The sequence below is a fragment of the Corapipo altera genome, unplaced genomic scaffold (assembly GCF_003945725.1).
Source record: "Corapipo altera isolate COAL_440 unplaced genomic scaffold, ASM394572v1 2c, whole genome shotgun sequence".
Classification (NCBI taxonomy): domain Eukaryota; kingdom Metazoa; phylum Chordata; class Aves; order Passeriformes; family Pipridae; genus Corapipo; species Corapipo altera.
The window spans coordinates 3,272,963-3,287,641 of record NW_020884923.1 but is presented as its reverse complement, the minus strand read 5'-3'; the positions used below and the strand labels follow the sequence as shown (position 1 = coordinate 3,287,641).

Genomic DNA, 14,679 nt, shown 5'->3' with positions numbered 1-14,679 from the left:
GGAATCAATGATCCTTGTGGGTCTCTTCCAACTTGGCATATTCTTTGATTCTGTGACTTCACTGGTGATTGTGTAAGTAAACTGAATTATTCAGCGCCTCTGAAGATGGTAGGAATATTATCATAAGAGTTACAAAAATAAACATTAATGCAATTCATATTAGTAAGAGTTCTGTAACAGTAGGAAGATACTACAAATGAAAATATTCAACAACAATTTAAATAGCACATTAGTGCCTAAGAAAAAGGGATTAATCTTGTAGTAATGCATGGGTGAAGGATATTACAGAATCCTTTTCTTCCTTTCTATTTTCTGTGATTTTCTCAGCAAAAGAACCACAGACTTAAGCTTCTAACTTTCAGGGAAAAGAAAGACATAAGAAAAGGGTATTGGAAGAAGGTGTAAAATAAAGTCAATTCTAAGTGAACAATATATAAAAAGGTAACAACTTTCACAAATAAATCACACCTCAACTACTCTTCCATCTTACTTTTGCATTGCCATTCATTTCTTCTTTCCTTTGCTGAAATCAACATGGATCCATTAGGATCATCAGTTTTAGAGCTCTCGTTAATTTTTTTTTGACATTCAGAGATAAACAGCAACAATTCTGTCTCGATATTTTCAACAGAGGGCGGGAGTTCCTTCTTAAAATTACAGTTTTACTCACACAAACAATAAATTCAGCTAACAGCTGAAAAAAATTAGCATACACAAATATTTGTGTAAGTATAACCTTATCTTAAATATAACCCGCATAAGCAGTATAATTGAATTTCTTGGATTCAAAACTGCAGTTTTCAAGTGACATGATATTACTCGCTTTTGTATATTGTGCTACTATACAGGACATATGTCATTGTTAATTTCTTTTGATACTATTAAAGCAGTGAATTGTCTGTATTGCTTGACTGTTCGTATGATCACATAGTTTATTTTACTGACTCTTTTACAACAAAAAAAATGTGAAGAAGTTGCATTTGTCATAGTAAGTTCAGTAATTTTTAATAAAATCTAAGAATTTGTTCCAGCTTTGTCTAAGTCTAAAACAATTACACAGTAGTTAATTGGATCCCACAGTGTGCATTATGTATTATGTACTATGTGGACTGCCTGAATAACATTATTCTGTTAAAAGTGCACATTAGTGTTAGAAACAGTATGAGTCACAGGAAATGCATACCTTCTAAATAAACAAGTCTCCTCTGACAGGTACTCTTATTTTTAATTACCCAGTGAGGTTTTTTTTCTTGAATTAGATGTGTTAAGATAACAACTTTCAGTGGTAAGTTTTGTGTCACCAAACAGGAGATGTCGAGTTTCAGGGACTCACAGAAAGCATACGGCCACTGCAGAGGGGACTGCATGAACAAGGCTCTTGAAGAGCTGCCAAAGCCAGTTCACATCATTTTTAGAACTCTCTGAACACTAATCTTGTAAACTCTCATAAACCAGATCCTAGCTGTAGGAATTTTCTTCTGTGAAAGCTACAATTGATTTAACAAATGAAGATTTTTGATACTTAAACATTAGAGGTTTTTAGGATGAAAGCTACTGACTTTATGGTGATGCAAAAACTTTCTGTTTAAGTGTGGCTTCACGGATATTTGTTAAACAGCACACTGGATTCAACGGCAAGGATGCTCCAGCAGGTCTGTGACTTGGAAATTAAGGTTAAAGAAACATGTTACTTTTATTCCGGTATTTACCTAAAAAGGCCATTTGAATTTGTTTTCAAGACAAAGGAATCTTGAAATATCCATCAGAATCATTAGCTACATATTTCTCTACAGAATGGCAAAACCAAAATAGCATGTGTATCTGTATGTCAAACAACAACTATTCCCATGTTGTACACTCAAAAAGAAATATAATTTCAATCCCACATTTCTAAATCTTACAAACAAAACCCAGAAAGGCTGAACAAAGGTGTTTTATGAAGTTGTTCCAAATCTGGAACATTCCAGACTGTGTGTGGGTGAATATAAATGTAGTTGTTACACCTGCCCCTTCCAGTGTCACCAGCCTGTCCAGCCTTAGTTCTTGCAGAATTTGAAAGAATTTTACCGAAATCCTCAACAGGATACCAATTTCGGCAATATTCACTGTCTGCTGAACTGAAAGTTTGGCTTTTAAGAATAAAGAGTTACTATTTTTAAATTATTATTTCTTTAGCTATTTTTTTTTTTTAGTTATAATTGAATACTGATACAGACCATTTATTTTATGATGAAACTATGACTGGTAAAGAAATGAGGTGGGGAAACAGAACAGCAAGAAGTCAGGAGAAAAAAACCAAACAAACCAATACCAGAACCTTTCATTGCGTAAACAGTAGCTTAATCTTGTTTTGAAGTGGTTGTAATTAATTCAAGGATTAATAAAAAGACTCCATAACAAAGACCTCAAATGCTACCAAAACCAGGTTGTTTCCATTCTGAATGTCTCTTTTTATTTGTAAAGACTGGCATTACAATTGAAAAGGACTCAAAATGGAGAAATGTACACATCATTGGTGTTTCATGATGCAACTGATGGAGTCCCTGAATGGATATTGCTTCAGCTTTGCTTTTAAAAAATAATTTAACAAGAAAATCTTCAACTCCACGATCGATCACAGGTGGCAAAAATGAAAGAAAGAAAGAAAAAAGAAACCAAAATTACTGTCAAATTCATACCATATACATTGTTGGTTGATGACACTTTTTCCAGGTGTACAATAAAGCCCACAACACTTTATTACTATGGATATAATTATTGTGAATGTTTTTTTCATGTTGATCAACTCGTTTCTGAAGGTTGGTTTTTTGATTGTTTTAAACTTGCATAATAAACATGCAATGAAACAGTTCTTGTTAAAGTGGTTTTTTGCAGCTCTCTTGTATTCATACAAAGATTTCATAAAGTAGCAGTGTTGTATCAGAGCATTACCAAAATAAGAGCAAAAGCTAAAGAGGAAGGTAAATGTGAAATGAACCTGATGAGAATAACCTAATCTTGTCCTGAGACACTCCAGTCTTATTAAAAAGATGTGCACAATCAAATCCCTTCCTCCCAAACCCACAAAAACCACAAAATAAATATTAACTTGGAAGAAAGGGAAGACATAAAGAAAAACAAAAAGATGTCATCATGCACTCATCTTCTGCATAGCTCAACCCACATATAGTAAGGCACTATTTCCCCACAACTTAGTGTCCACAACAATCTTTTACAGTGCTCTGTGAACTACATATAGTTCCTTCCAGAATGATGAAATAAATAGACTGAATGAGTGTTGCTACCATGTCACCCTATATGTGATCTTAGAGACAAGGGCATCATCTGGCAGTTTCAGAAATAAGCTGTCTCAAGTCTCTACTTGTGTGTGCATGTTATGTATAGGGACATCTTGTCTGTGCAAGTGGTTGGTTTGTTTCCAGAGTTGCTGGAATTTTTCATTGTTCTTTTCTCCAGTGTTCTCAAAGCAAATACACAAGAAAATAAAAGCGCAGTTGGGTCATTAAAAACAGAGCTTTGGTGCTCCAAAATGCACACAGCTTTGGGGATTTAAGAAATCTGTTAGATATTCCCAAAAGAGCTGGGAAATACATGGACATTTTCATCCAGAAAACCTCATCTCTGCTTAGTTGAGTTGATCTTCATATTGTTTTCGGAAGCAATCACCAGCAGGGAAAAACTCCCAGCACCGTTCCTGGTACATTTTCCATACATATGATTCCTGAAAGAAACACAATTTAAATAATTTAACTTGATTTAATGAGAAAGCGCCAACTATGACTTTTTTCTTTTTTATTTATATACCACTCCACTTTTTTTGATTCTGTGTATGTCAGGTTGTTGCATATCAATCTACACATTAATTTTAATTACTTCGATCACTTTAGAATAACTTTTAGGGTTTCTTCCCTAGTCAAGAAGCACTATAGAAATGCACAGAAGAGAATTAGGCAGTTTAGTTCTTTTTGCACACCCAGGAGCACTGCAAAGCTCAATTAAAGTTGGTCACAAGATAAATACCAAGGTAAGCAGAATATTCTCTGTCAGAGAAATCTGACCAAACTTCTGAATCAGTAATTTCAAAACATGTCTACAAACAGTATATAAACCAAAATGACCTTTAAAGGTACTTTTTAGAAGAGCAGTATTTTCTGAGTCAGTGGCATTTTGGTTTCTTTTCCCTTTCTGATTATTTGTTCAGGTAAGGTTCTGTCTCTAGACAGTCCAGAGAACAGTAAAGGATATGTCAGTTTATTTCCATTATAATCACAACACTTACATGGGCTTCTTATTACATAAATTCCATTGTAGAAAGGGCAAGTGTTACACAAGTTACAAAACCATAGAATCATTTAGGTTGGAAAAGACCTCTAAGATCATTGAATCCAGCCATAAACCTAGAAGTGCCAAGTCCACTGCTAAACCATGTGGTAGAAATTATGTAGTATGAATTACTCTCAGTTTCCAAACTGTATCAAACACTATAAAAACTGAATAGTTAGTAGAAATCTGTATTCAGTGAATACAATAGAACACTGCATGCCAATAAAAGGGAAAATGCAAATAAAAAAGACTTTTTAAAATGTAATTTAATATAAAATTCTCAAATCACAAATGGATGTTCAAAAACAGTAAGGCAAACACATAAAATCTCATACTGGACAAGGTTGAGATTTATGCAAATAAGATGATTATAGTACATATATCAGAATTCAGAAAGTGTAAACTACACAGATTTACAGCAAATTATCCCTCTGACCCAAATCTCTAGGGCTATGTATATGATACTATTCAGTTCTTTTGGTTTTCGATCTGCAACACAGGAACATTTGCTTAGTCAGCTGAAAGACTCTCACTAGGAAAAAAGACCAAAATGGTAGTCTGTAAATTTGATACATTTTTTTACTGACTTTCAGTATACTTCAAGGAAATCGAAGGAAGTACCAGAAGGTTGAAAGAACAGCATAAAAGAAGAAACCTCCAGGGAAAACGTCTCATAGGTTTCATTTTAAATATATGCACAAGCTTTTTCATATGGACTTATTCAGAAATGTAGACATGGAAGATAATATATAGATGATAATAATAAAAGACAAAGACTATTGAAAAAATCAACAAGGAGATGTGATGAGTGCTGCTTTCACATGATGCTTAAATGTTCTGTTTCCCATTATTTTTGGTTATAGTCTGTATTTTTATTTTGTTGAAGTAACAACTTAAGAATAATAGGTCAGACAACAACACAGGAAAAATATAGAGAGTTATTCATTAGAAAACTCTTAGTTTTTCCAAGCCTGAACAGTTTTTATTTTAGAATCAATCTTATTTAATAACCATTGACATTTATAGAGTTGTTCAACCTACCTGTCCTGTATGCTCTGTTTCATCTTTGTTAATAAGATACATCAGAAAAAACCTACAAGCAAAGAAAGAGATTCTGTGAATATAGAATTTGGAAGCATTAGGCAATCTGCAGGGAGATGGATATTTTTCAGAATGTAGAGTGATAATGCTGTTCATGGACTTACAAATTCCAGAGTTCTATTTATGATAATATTCTGAGACAGATTAAACAGACTTTCCTGACACTGTTGACATTCAGTCATTGTTGAATGAGTAGTATGCTAAAATACAGGAGATTCAGTTTGATTTAGTGTAGTTAGCAACAGAGTTTAAAGGAAGATTTTCTAAGTTTTCTAATCTGAAAATTACAATAGACATTTTCTTGCCCATGAAAACCCACTGGGAAGCAGACAGATAATGGTCATTGGAACTTTCTCTTTTTCCTCTTCACACAATGAATAAGAAATACTGAACATGTCTAAGAGATTTCTCTTATTGAAATTATAGGTTGATGACATTTTACTAGTGTATGCAACTCAATAACGAATTTAATAAAAAATACACATTAGTCGGGGGTTTGAGATAGCTGACATTCATTAGGTGATAATTTTAAAATTTTGCTTATAATTGACATTCTCTCTGAACATATATAAAAACATAAAATATGATCACGCACAAAAAGATAAAAACCCAGTTCCACAGGATGATGGACTGAAAAGTATGCTATAGTATTTGGGCAGAATTTATTAAGCAGGAATAAAATCCTACATGTTTGTTACAATCCATTCCCTGCATAGTGGCAGCATTAGTATAAAATACACTCAGTCAATAGATTTTCATATGTGAGAGGAAATGATACAGTCGTTGTAGAACTGATAATTGCCTTTATTTCTAGATACAAAAAGACTGAGTTTAATGGTCACTAGTGCTCTGCTTGGATTTCCAAAGGCAGACCTGATGCCCTTGGTTGATCTCTCCTGTCTCCAGCTCCTCATTCCAGTTCCCTTACCTCCCTTTGCCCTGGGTTCTCTTAGTCAGCCTCAGCCTCAACGTATCTAGTCCAATGTAAGATTTCCCCCTTTTCCCTCACTCCTTTGTTCCTTGCTCCTCTCTCCATGAGTCTTCAGACTAGGTCACACTGCTCCTCTCTATCCTACACACCACATTCAATTTTACAATGCCTCCACAGCCAAACACCAAGTTCCTGGTTTCCATCTACAAGCTCACACAAACTTGGTGTGTCACAACCAAACCAGAAAGAAGGATTTGAAATTCGTTCATTCCTTGCTGCCATTGCCACAGAATTATATATTCAGACAGCATGAGTGCACATCAAAGTTAAACAGTACTGACTCTTACTTATGCAAGAGAGTTAATCAGGTACCTGCAGAGGCTGCAAGGGTCATGAGTTAGTGAGGAGTTCACTTTTACTGTACTTACAAATAATTGGCCAAGTTGTGCTCCTGTAGTGTGTGTGTTTCAAAGCCATGGGGCACTGTATCAAAGTAGTCATTTCCTATTCCACAGATAAAGCACTTTGTCTAAAAGAAAGCATACAGAGCACTTCAACATTATATATAACCCTTGCCCAGCTTTGACAAAAGGCCAATGTAACAATTTTTCTTGAAAATGACAATGCATCATATATAATATGTGCTGAACAAAAAGGCTTTTCTTTTAATGACTGAAGCTGGATACCTCAACCAAAACACTTGAATAGAAGTTTAACTACCAGTAGAGTAGTTACTTACTGTTAAAAAAAAAATAAAATCTTTGCCAGCTCTAAGTGAACAGGTATCAGGAGACAGAATGACATACAATAGTCACAGCTGACTTTTTAACACTAAGTAGCACTTACTGTAACACATGGCAATATTTACCTCAAAGCCTGTTGTGCTTGTCCACCTGAAACTGAATAAGCTCAAAGTTCAGATGATAAAATGTAGTAGCTTTGCAACACTTTTCAGAGTTCTTACATTTATATTTCAATGACAGAATAGAAAACCATGAAGTACAGGATACTTTCACACATAGATTAACCAAAGAAAAGTACATCTGAGATGAGATGAAATGAAACATGACAGTGTTAATACCCTTTGCTAGAAACCTCTTATTTGAAGATTCCAAAAGACCTGAACAGCCACATACCTGCAATTCATTATAATATACATTGTACAATATCGGACCATGTACAGAACTGTATTTTCCTCTTAGTTAAAAAGCTATCCACTAAAACTAGATCACATTTTAATTGAAAACAGATATTCATGAAACCTGAAAATAGATATGGTTCAGCAACTAGATGTTCTTACCTCCATGTCTTCCTTAACTTGCTCTTGTTGATCTCTTAACTCACCAAAAGCATCAATAATTAAACCTAGGGTTTAAGTTAAAATTATTTAGTTGATTAGATAGCTAATGTTCAAGAACTGTGACAAAGATTATTTGGAAATCTAGGGATAATATAACTGAGATTATTAAATGAGAATATTAAATGAGAATTTTATGCAGAAGTAATAGAAGCCAATATACATTCAAAAGTCAACAAAAACAGTTCAATACATAAATTAAAATGAGTAAGCCAAAGAAAATGGCTGGCAGTAACATGACTGGCAGTACCATTTTGAATTATCAAACAGGACAAGCAGACTTCTGTTTTATTCCCAGTGCTATAATCTTGATTCAGTACAGTAAGACATAGTTTTACAGTGACAAAGGCCTTACTATAGAATAGCACTGTACTAATAGAGTTCAGGAATCTCTTACACAGCAGATGCAGAGAGGCCCAGAGTTCTGTGCATCCTCTCTCATTAAGGCTGTCCTGTACTACAAGGTTCCACTGTCAGAGCTATATAGAGGTAAGGGGTCATTTCAGGGAGATAGAGAAAGAAGAAGAAAAAGAACCACAGGCTCTATGGTTAAAATTATAAATTCTTTATGATCTTCCCTTCACTTACTCCAGTACAAATAAGGACTAACTCCACAATCCTTAGCAACAATACGTACTCAAAGATTGACAGTTAAGGCCACTATTTTCCTGTCACTCACAAAATTAAGAAACAAACAGTATGAGATACGCCACTTCAAGCTATGAAAAAATTTGTCCCCTCCTCAAGCCCTTTAAAAAAATTGTTGCTTGATTAAGAGTAATAAACAATTTACCACAAGCTCAAATTTGCCTCCTGAATTTCCTTGTAGTAAGTGAGAAAGCACCCTTAGCGCTGTCAAAATTACCATCAGTTAGCTGTTAGCTGACAGAAAGCAATGGTGTATCAGTATTTACAACAGTAAGTGAACCTAGCAAAAATCTTTACCTGCTTTTCCAAAATTGAGAATATAATTCTATTAATTTATGAAAATTTTAATTGAAAATGACATTCTGGACATTCTTGACAATATTTTGAATGTATAATATGTAAACAGATGTGGTCTTAAGTACTTTAGATAATAACATTTAACATGGTTATTGCATACATAATAGAAAAAACCCTGACATTCCAAAATTAAGTACCTACTATCCAGATTATAACAGCAAGACACACTGTGAGTCAAATAGTTTAACTGAAATTCCAAAGCTAACCTAACGGTACCTAACTTTCCATTGTCATTATCCAGGCTATACTAAAGCTGTTTCATATCAAGCACCTTTCTCTACTCTTTGACACTGTTCAAGTAAGCAGGCATCACAAAAAACAGCTGTTTTTATGTAAGACAAGATTAAACCTCTTAAAGCTATGCTCCAATTTTCACACCGCTACTACCAATCTGAAGATTTGTCAGTCAAGAAGATTAGATATTGGCAGCAAGAACAGTGACAGCATCTGCTACTGATTTTGTCCACGTATGGGTTACACTGAAAGAAGATTATAAATTGTGTCGTAAGATTTCTAATCACTCCTCTTGCTGATTTAAAGGAGACTTTTAGAAAGAGCAATGAGAAGATAGAAACTGCAGTGAACACCAGTATTTTTAGAGCAAAATATTTACGTTTTTTTCCATTGATCCAGTTAGAGACCACTGATTTTACAGAGACTCAAAAGAGCAGCATATGGACAAAAGTCAGTTGGGTGTGATTTACCATATAAATCTGCCCTTCATGATCTGCCCTGATGTTCTCTATGAATTTTAGGTGTGGGATTACCATAGGATTAAGATCTTTGTACTGTTAAATAATCTCACCACAGGTTACAAACATATACCTTGGATAATTGCAAGTAAGATGACAATCACAAAGAAGAAGAAAGTGATGTCAAAGATAATCCGATAGATTTCATATTCATCTCCTGCTGGATCCTCTATTTCATCACCAATGCCTCCACCCGCACGTACTCCAACATACATATGAAACATGTAGCACTAGAAAACACAAAACAAAGGGATATGAAATTTGTCTGCAGCTAGAAGTAAAAATACCCACTGTTACAAATTCAGTAACTGGTAGAACTTGTCTGTGTTCTAGGAATTATACCATGTCAAGTCATCTTTTTCTCTCCTTTAAGGTTATGCATATTTCTGAGAGAGGTGAAATGCTGCTGTGCAGTTGAAGCTGCAGTATTTCATGTTCTGTCATTATGTAGCAGTTCAATAAGTTCAAAAGTTCAACTACCAGAAGTCTAGTAGCACCCCGTGATTCACGTAAAATAATTTCAGCAATATACAATTAGAAAATATCACCACCACCACAGCCATCTCCTTTTCTAAATTCCTAGCTCAAAAGTGAATAAATTTCCCTGGTTTTGATTTTTCAAACACAAATTTAAAAACAAACAAACAAAAACTCCCAACCTAAAACAAAGGCAAAAAACCCAACCAGAGAAAAAATTTTTGTGAATGCTTGTGCAGATGACAGGCTAATGACTGAAAATATCTGAGAATATTGTGAAACTATCATCTGAAAAATGGTATAATAGGTCTTTCAGTATAGTTATGATGCGGGATGCTAATACAAAATTTCCATTTTATCGCATTATAATTTAATAAAAAATGATGATATCACTCTAGAGGTCTAGAGCAGGGGATTAGTTCTTTTGCTTTAAGTACATTTGCAAACTACAGGTCCAGGGTTCTCACTCCTTATCAAAAAATAGTAATAACAATAACTAACTCCTAAAACCTAACCATACAAAAAATTCATTCTTCTATTTCTATGCCACACTATCCTCAAAATCCATTAGGTAAGAAACTGATATAGTAACATACAATGCTAAGCAACCATTGGCTAAAAAATCCAACAATTTCTAGAGATAGTTTATATTCCACCACTGAAAGGTAATAATTAATGAGTAAACATAGTGTTAATTATTTAAAAAGTTTTAAAAGTTATTTTTCTATTTCTAAAAGAATTATATATTCTCTCTACTTTTTTTTTAACATCCCAATGCAAATCTTACTGTTTTTACAAAAGACGACCCTGATTTTATAGCATATCACATGTTATTCTAACTCATTCCTGTACAATACTATGGCCTTTAGATCTGTGTATTTTCAGAGAATTGCAGAGTAGGTCAGGTCAGAAGGACTTCATGAAGTCTCTGCACCAACAAGGGTCCACTATAATGTCAGACAAAATTGCTCTGGGCTTTATACAGTCGGGTAATTACAGTCTCCCGAGGATGTAATAATCTCTCTGAGCAATCAGATCCATTGCTTGGCTCACTTCAGTCAGAACACATTTTTCCACTTTATGTTCATGGTCTTCTGCCATGCACTTCCCGTTAAGAGTCTGAACTTCTTTTCCCAATAAACCCTGTGCAGGCACTGGGAGCTGCTCTTACACTCCACTCCACCCTGAAGCTTTCTCTTCTCCAGCCCAAACAAGCCCAATTCCCTCAGTCTCTCTTTTCACAGCAAGTGCTCCAGCACCTGAAAATTTAATAGGCCTCCACTGAGTTATGCTCCAGTTTATCTATATTTTCATTGTACTGAATGTCCCAAACCAAAAATACAGATGTACTACTCTGCTTCAATAGTTTATCTATTCATTCAGTTTTTAAATGTTGTTGACTCCCTGGAAGTGATTCATATTGCATAACATACTGAAATATATTTAACATCATTGTACATGATTGCTTTTTGAGGGATATTAAGTACAAGGTCTCTTAGAAATTCTTTATGGTCTAAGCTCTACTCTACCTACCATCTACAACTCCAAAGCCTGGCACTGTCCCAGTAAGTACAAAATAATTTTCAGTGCTTCTGGGCACATGAGAGGTTTCAGTAACAGAATTACCCATTGAAGATATTCATGGCAACTCATGCTAAGAGAAACTGATGCATTTCCAAGTTTAAACAAGCATTTCGGTACCTGCATTGCTTATGAAAGTCCTTGCCTATAACCGACTCTCTTCCCTGAATGGCCTCTAGAATCTCAAGGTTTAGAAGTACAGCCCTTCAACAGCTCAGCTCAGCTTTGCAGCTTTGCAGTTGGTTTGTGTTTTCTGAGAAACCATAGCAAAGTATAGATAGTATGGCATTTCTTCTGTTCCTTTATAGATGTGTTTATTTAGCACACACAGTTACTATGGATGTTCATTTAGCACATGCTAGTTGTTACGCATGTTCATTACATTTGTTCCTTTGCCTTCAATTAATTATAAACTTTCCTGCTTGGTGGCTAATGATACAACTGTATGAACAGGAATTACAGAAGGTCAGGAAAAAGCAAAACATTTTAAGAAAAAATCCAGAAAGCAAAATAAGACTTACTGTTAGCATATCATCACATTTCATGTCCGGCATATCACCATCTTCACTCTTGTTATAGAACTTGCGGAAAAAATTGAATGCCACCACTGTATACAAGTATACTACTACTGCCAGTAATCCCACTGTTAGGACAAGCTGGAAGACAAAATTATAGAATGGATATAACCTATTATATAATTGTAATTCAGTATTTCAACTAATTTAATATGGACAAAATTTTTTTACATCTACGAAATCATATATAAACCAAACAGTTCCTAGTATTTTAATATCTACCTCAGAAAAGCAGCAGCAAGGACCACACTGCTCATATGCAGCATCATTCAGATTTCACTTTGAGCTTTATGGAAAGGAGGTGGAAGGGAACTTCAGCGTCCTGTAAACTGATACTTCTCTTGTGTAGCTCCCAGATCTAAAAAGTTCTTTTTCACAAATAATGGTCCCTTACTTTATAGGTAATTTGCTGATTTGTTTTGCTTTTTTGTTCTTTTAAGAAATCTGAACAAAGAATTTAAGAAATTCTGTTCTTTAAAATGGAATGAATGTAGTGTGTTGATTGCTGTAACTTTTTCAAAACACAATTTTTATTCTGCAAATGCAACTAAAGTTTGTCACATAAATCAAAACAACAATTATACTGTTTATACAGTGAGTTCATACTTAAGTCTTCTATATGTCATGTGCTTCACCAGCTATTTTGAAATATAAGCTGTGTCCATTTAAATGTGTATTACTTCTTAAAAACGTTGACAAGGACAGTGCATTTGAAGACAGAATTAAAATAAAACAATCATCCTCTGCATTAAAAAAAACATTGCTAATGATTTTATGATTTTTTTAGTATCAAACTTGCTTAAAATAAAAGGGAATCAAATTAAAAACATGAAAAATAACTTGCTACTGATAAATTTAGAAATGACACTTTTTACAAGACTTCTAAAGCACTTACATTTTATAAAGTCAAAACTGTTGTCTTATTACAACAGCATGTAAGTATACACAACAGAGAAAGCCTTTATGTTATCATTCCCAGCTCACTTTAATAAGAATTATATTAGCTGCCTTGCTGGAAGATCTTCTGATCAGATCAAGGATGGCTTTTTCATAATTTGAAATTGTTTACAAAATTCCTTTGAAATGGTAAGGCCATCAGCCTTGAGGAACACCTAGTCTCAAGTTACATTAAATGCCATTTCTACAGTAGATCTCAGTAGATGAAATGCCCAATTTTTTTTTTTTTTTTTACTTAAACCAGAAATGCAATTCCAGATTCTATAGTTTCTTGGAAAAGATTTCTTAACATCCGAGAGCCGAGTTTCTCAAACAGTCCTCTAACAAATGAGTAATTGGATCTCAAGTGGACATTTCTTTAGATGAATCCTGAAAAGAATTTAAATAGCAACTTTATGATACAGTTGCTCATAACAGTTAGAAACTGTCATACATCCCAGTCGGATGTATGACTACCCCATTGGCTAGTTTCCTCACCAGCTCAAGTTCTAGAGTTCATGATAAAAGAACAATTCTGTCGTCAATCTGCAGAGCACCTGAATTAAGTTATGAAGTGATCTTCCCTATATACTCCTGAAGTTATAAAGCCAAAAGGAGATGAAGTTGATACCTGTTTACCATTGTGGGTCACTGATGACAGGATAGTTCGTAATGTCTTGAATCCCATTGCAATGTCAAGGAGATGAGCAGCAAAGAAAAAATTGTTGTAATGGCCAAGGACTGACATGGTCATGTACCACGCTAGGTAAAGGAAAGACTAACAGAAAAAAAAAGTATATTCAAAATAAAACTCATGGTTTTCATCTTTAACTTAATTCAAAACACTAATGAAAGGTAGAATTTTCTCAAATGTGCTCTTCTTTAAATAGAAAACAGTTCTTTTTTAACACAGAATTTTCTAGAGATCTTTGAGAATTTTCTCTATGTGCAAAAATATTAAATACTCAAATACAGAGTCCAAAAGACATGGGCACAATTGAGAAATTCTAAATTAAAATTCTAAAAACTCATTTTGAAATTGTTAAACCCTTATTATAATTGTTTCTGTTGTAAAAAAAGTTTTTCTGATTTAAATTACTTTTTTATTAATTTCTAAATAATTAAATTAAAATGTTACTGCTCTAAGGTAGTTAATGACAAATGATAGGATTCTGCAAGAACAAAAGAAATTTTAAACATTACTTAAGTAGTTTACTATTACCACAAACGTAAACTTCATCTTTTCCTCTATCAATTAATTTTTATTGGATTTAAAGACAAGTACATATTTATAAGAGAAATTACAGTCTGTTCCTTAGGAAAAAACAAACACTAACTGTTTACAGATCATTCTGTCTCTAGACTTGGAGACTTTATTGTTCACTTTTCCTGAGTACAGTCTGATTACGCTCTCATTCTCCGTCAATCCTAGTTCCAAAATTGTTTTTTTCCCCAATCATCTTTCTGACCAACAAAATAAGCTGTTAGGCAAGCAATAATCATAATACTTAACAATCAGATCAGACTCCCTTTTTTAAATTATTAAAATAATCTGCCAACTGATGGCACATCTTACTATCAGTCTCAGTGATACAAATTTAGCAATTCCAGACACATTAACTATACTGATTTGACTGTACT

General features: G+C 34.0%; 1 protein-coding gene across 7 annotated transcripts in view; it reads right to left on the bottom strand.

Annotated features, from left to right (window-relative positions):
• Window positions 1-2,421: 2,421 nt before the first annotated feature.
• The window catches only part of RYR2 (ryanodine receptor 2), a 381,847-nt gene continuing 369,589 nt past the window's right edge, over window positions 2,422-14,679 (bottom strand). For all 7 annotated transcript variants that reach the window (XM_027657254.1, XM_027657259.1, XM_027657260.1 and 4 more), the window contains 7 exons: window positions 13,670-13,816; window positions 12,049-12,183; window positions 9,543-9,699; window positions 7,656-7,720; window positions 6,784-6,884; window positions 5,365-5,416; window positions 2,422-3,721 (listed from right to left, as the gene is read on the bottom strand). In XM_027657254.1, the coding sequence (XP_027513055.1) occupies window positions 3,626-3,721; window positions 5,365-5,416; window positions 6,784-6,884; window positions 7,656-7,720; window positions 9,543-9,699; window positions 12,049-12,183; window positions 13,670-13,816 (753 nt within the window). In that variant the 3' untranslated portion in view covers window positions 2,422-3,625. The remainder of the gene's footprint in view (window positions 3,722-5,364; window positions 5,417-6,783; window positions 6,885-7,655; window positions 7,721-9,542; window positions 9,700-12,048; window positions 12,184-13,669; window positions 13,817-14,679) is intronic.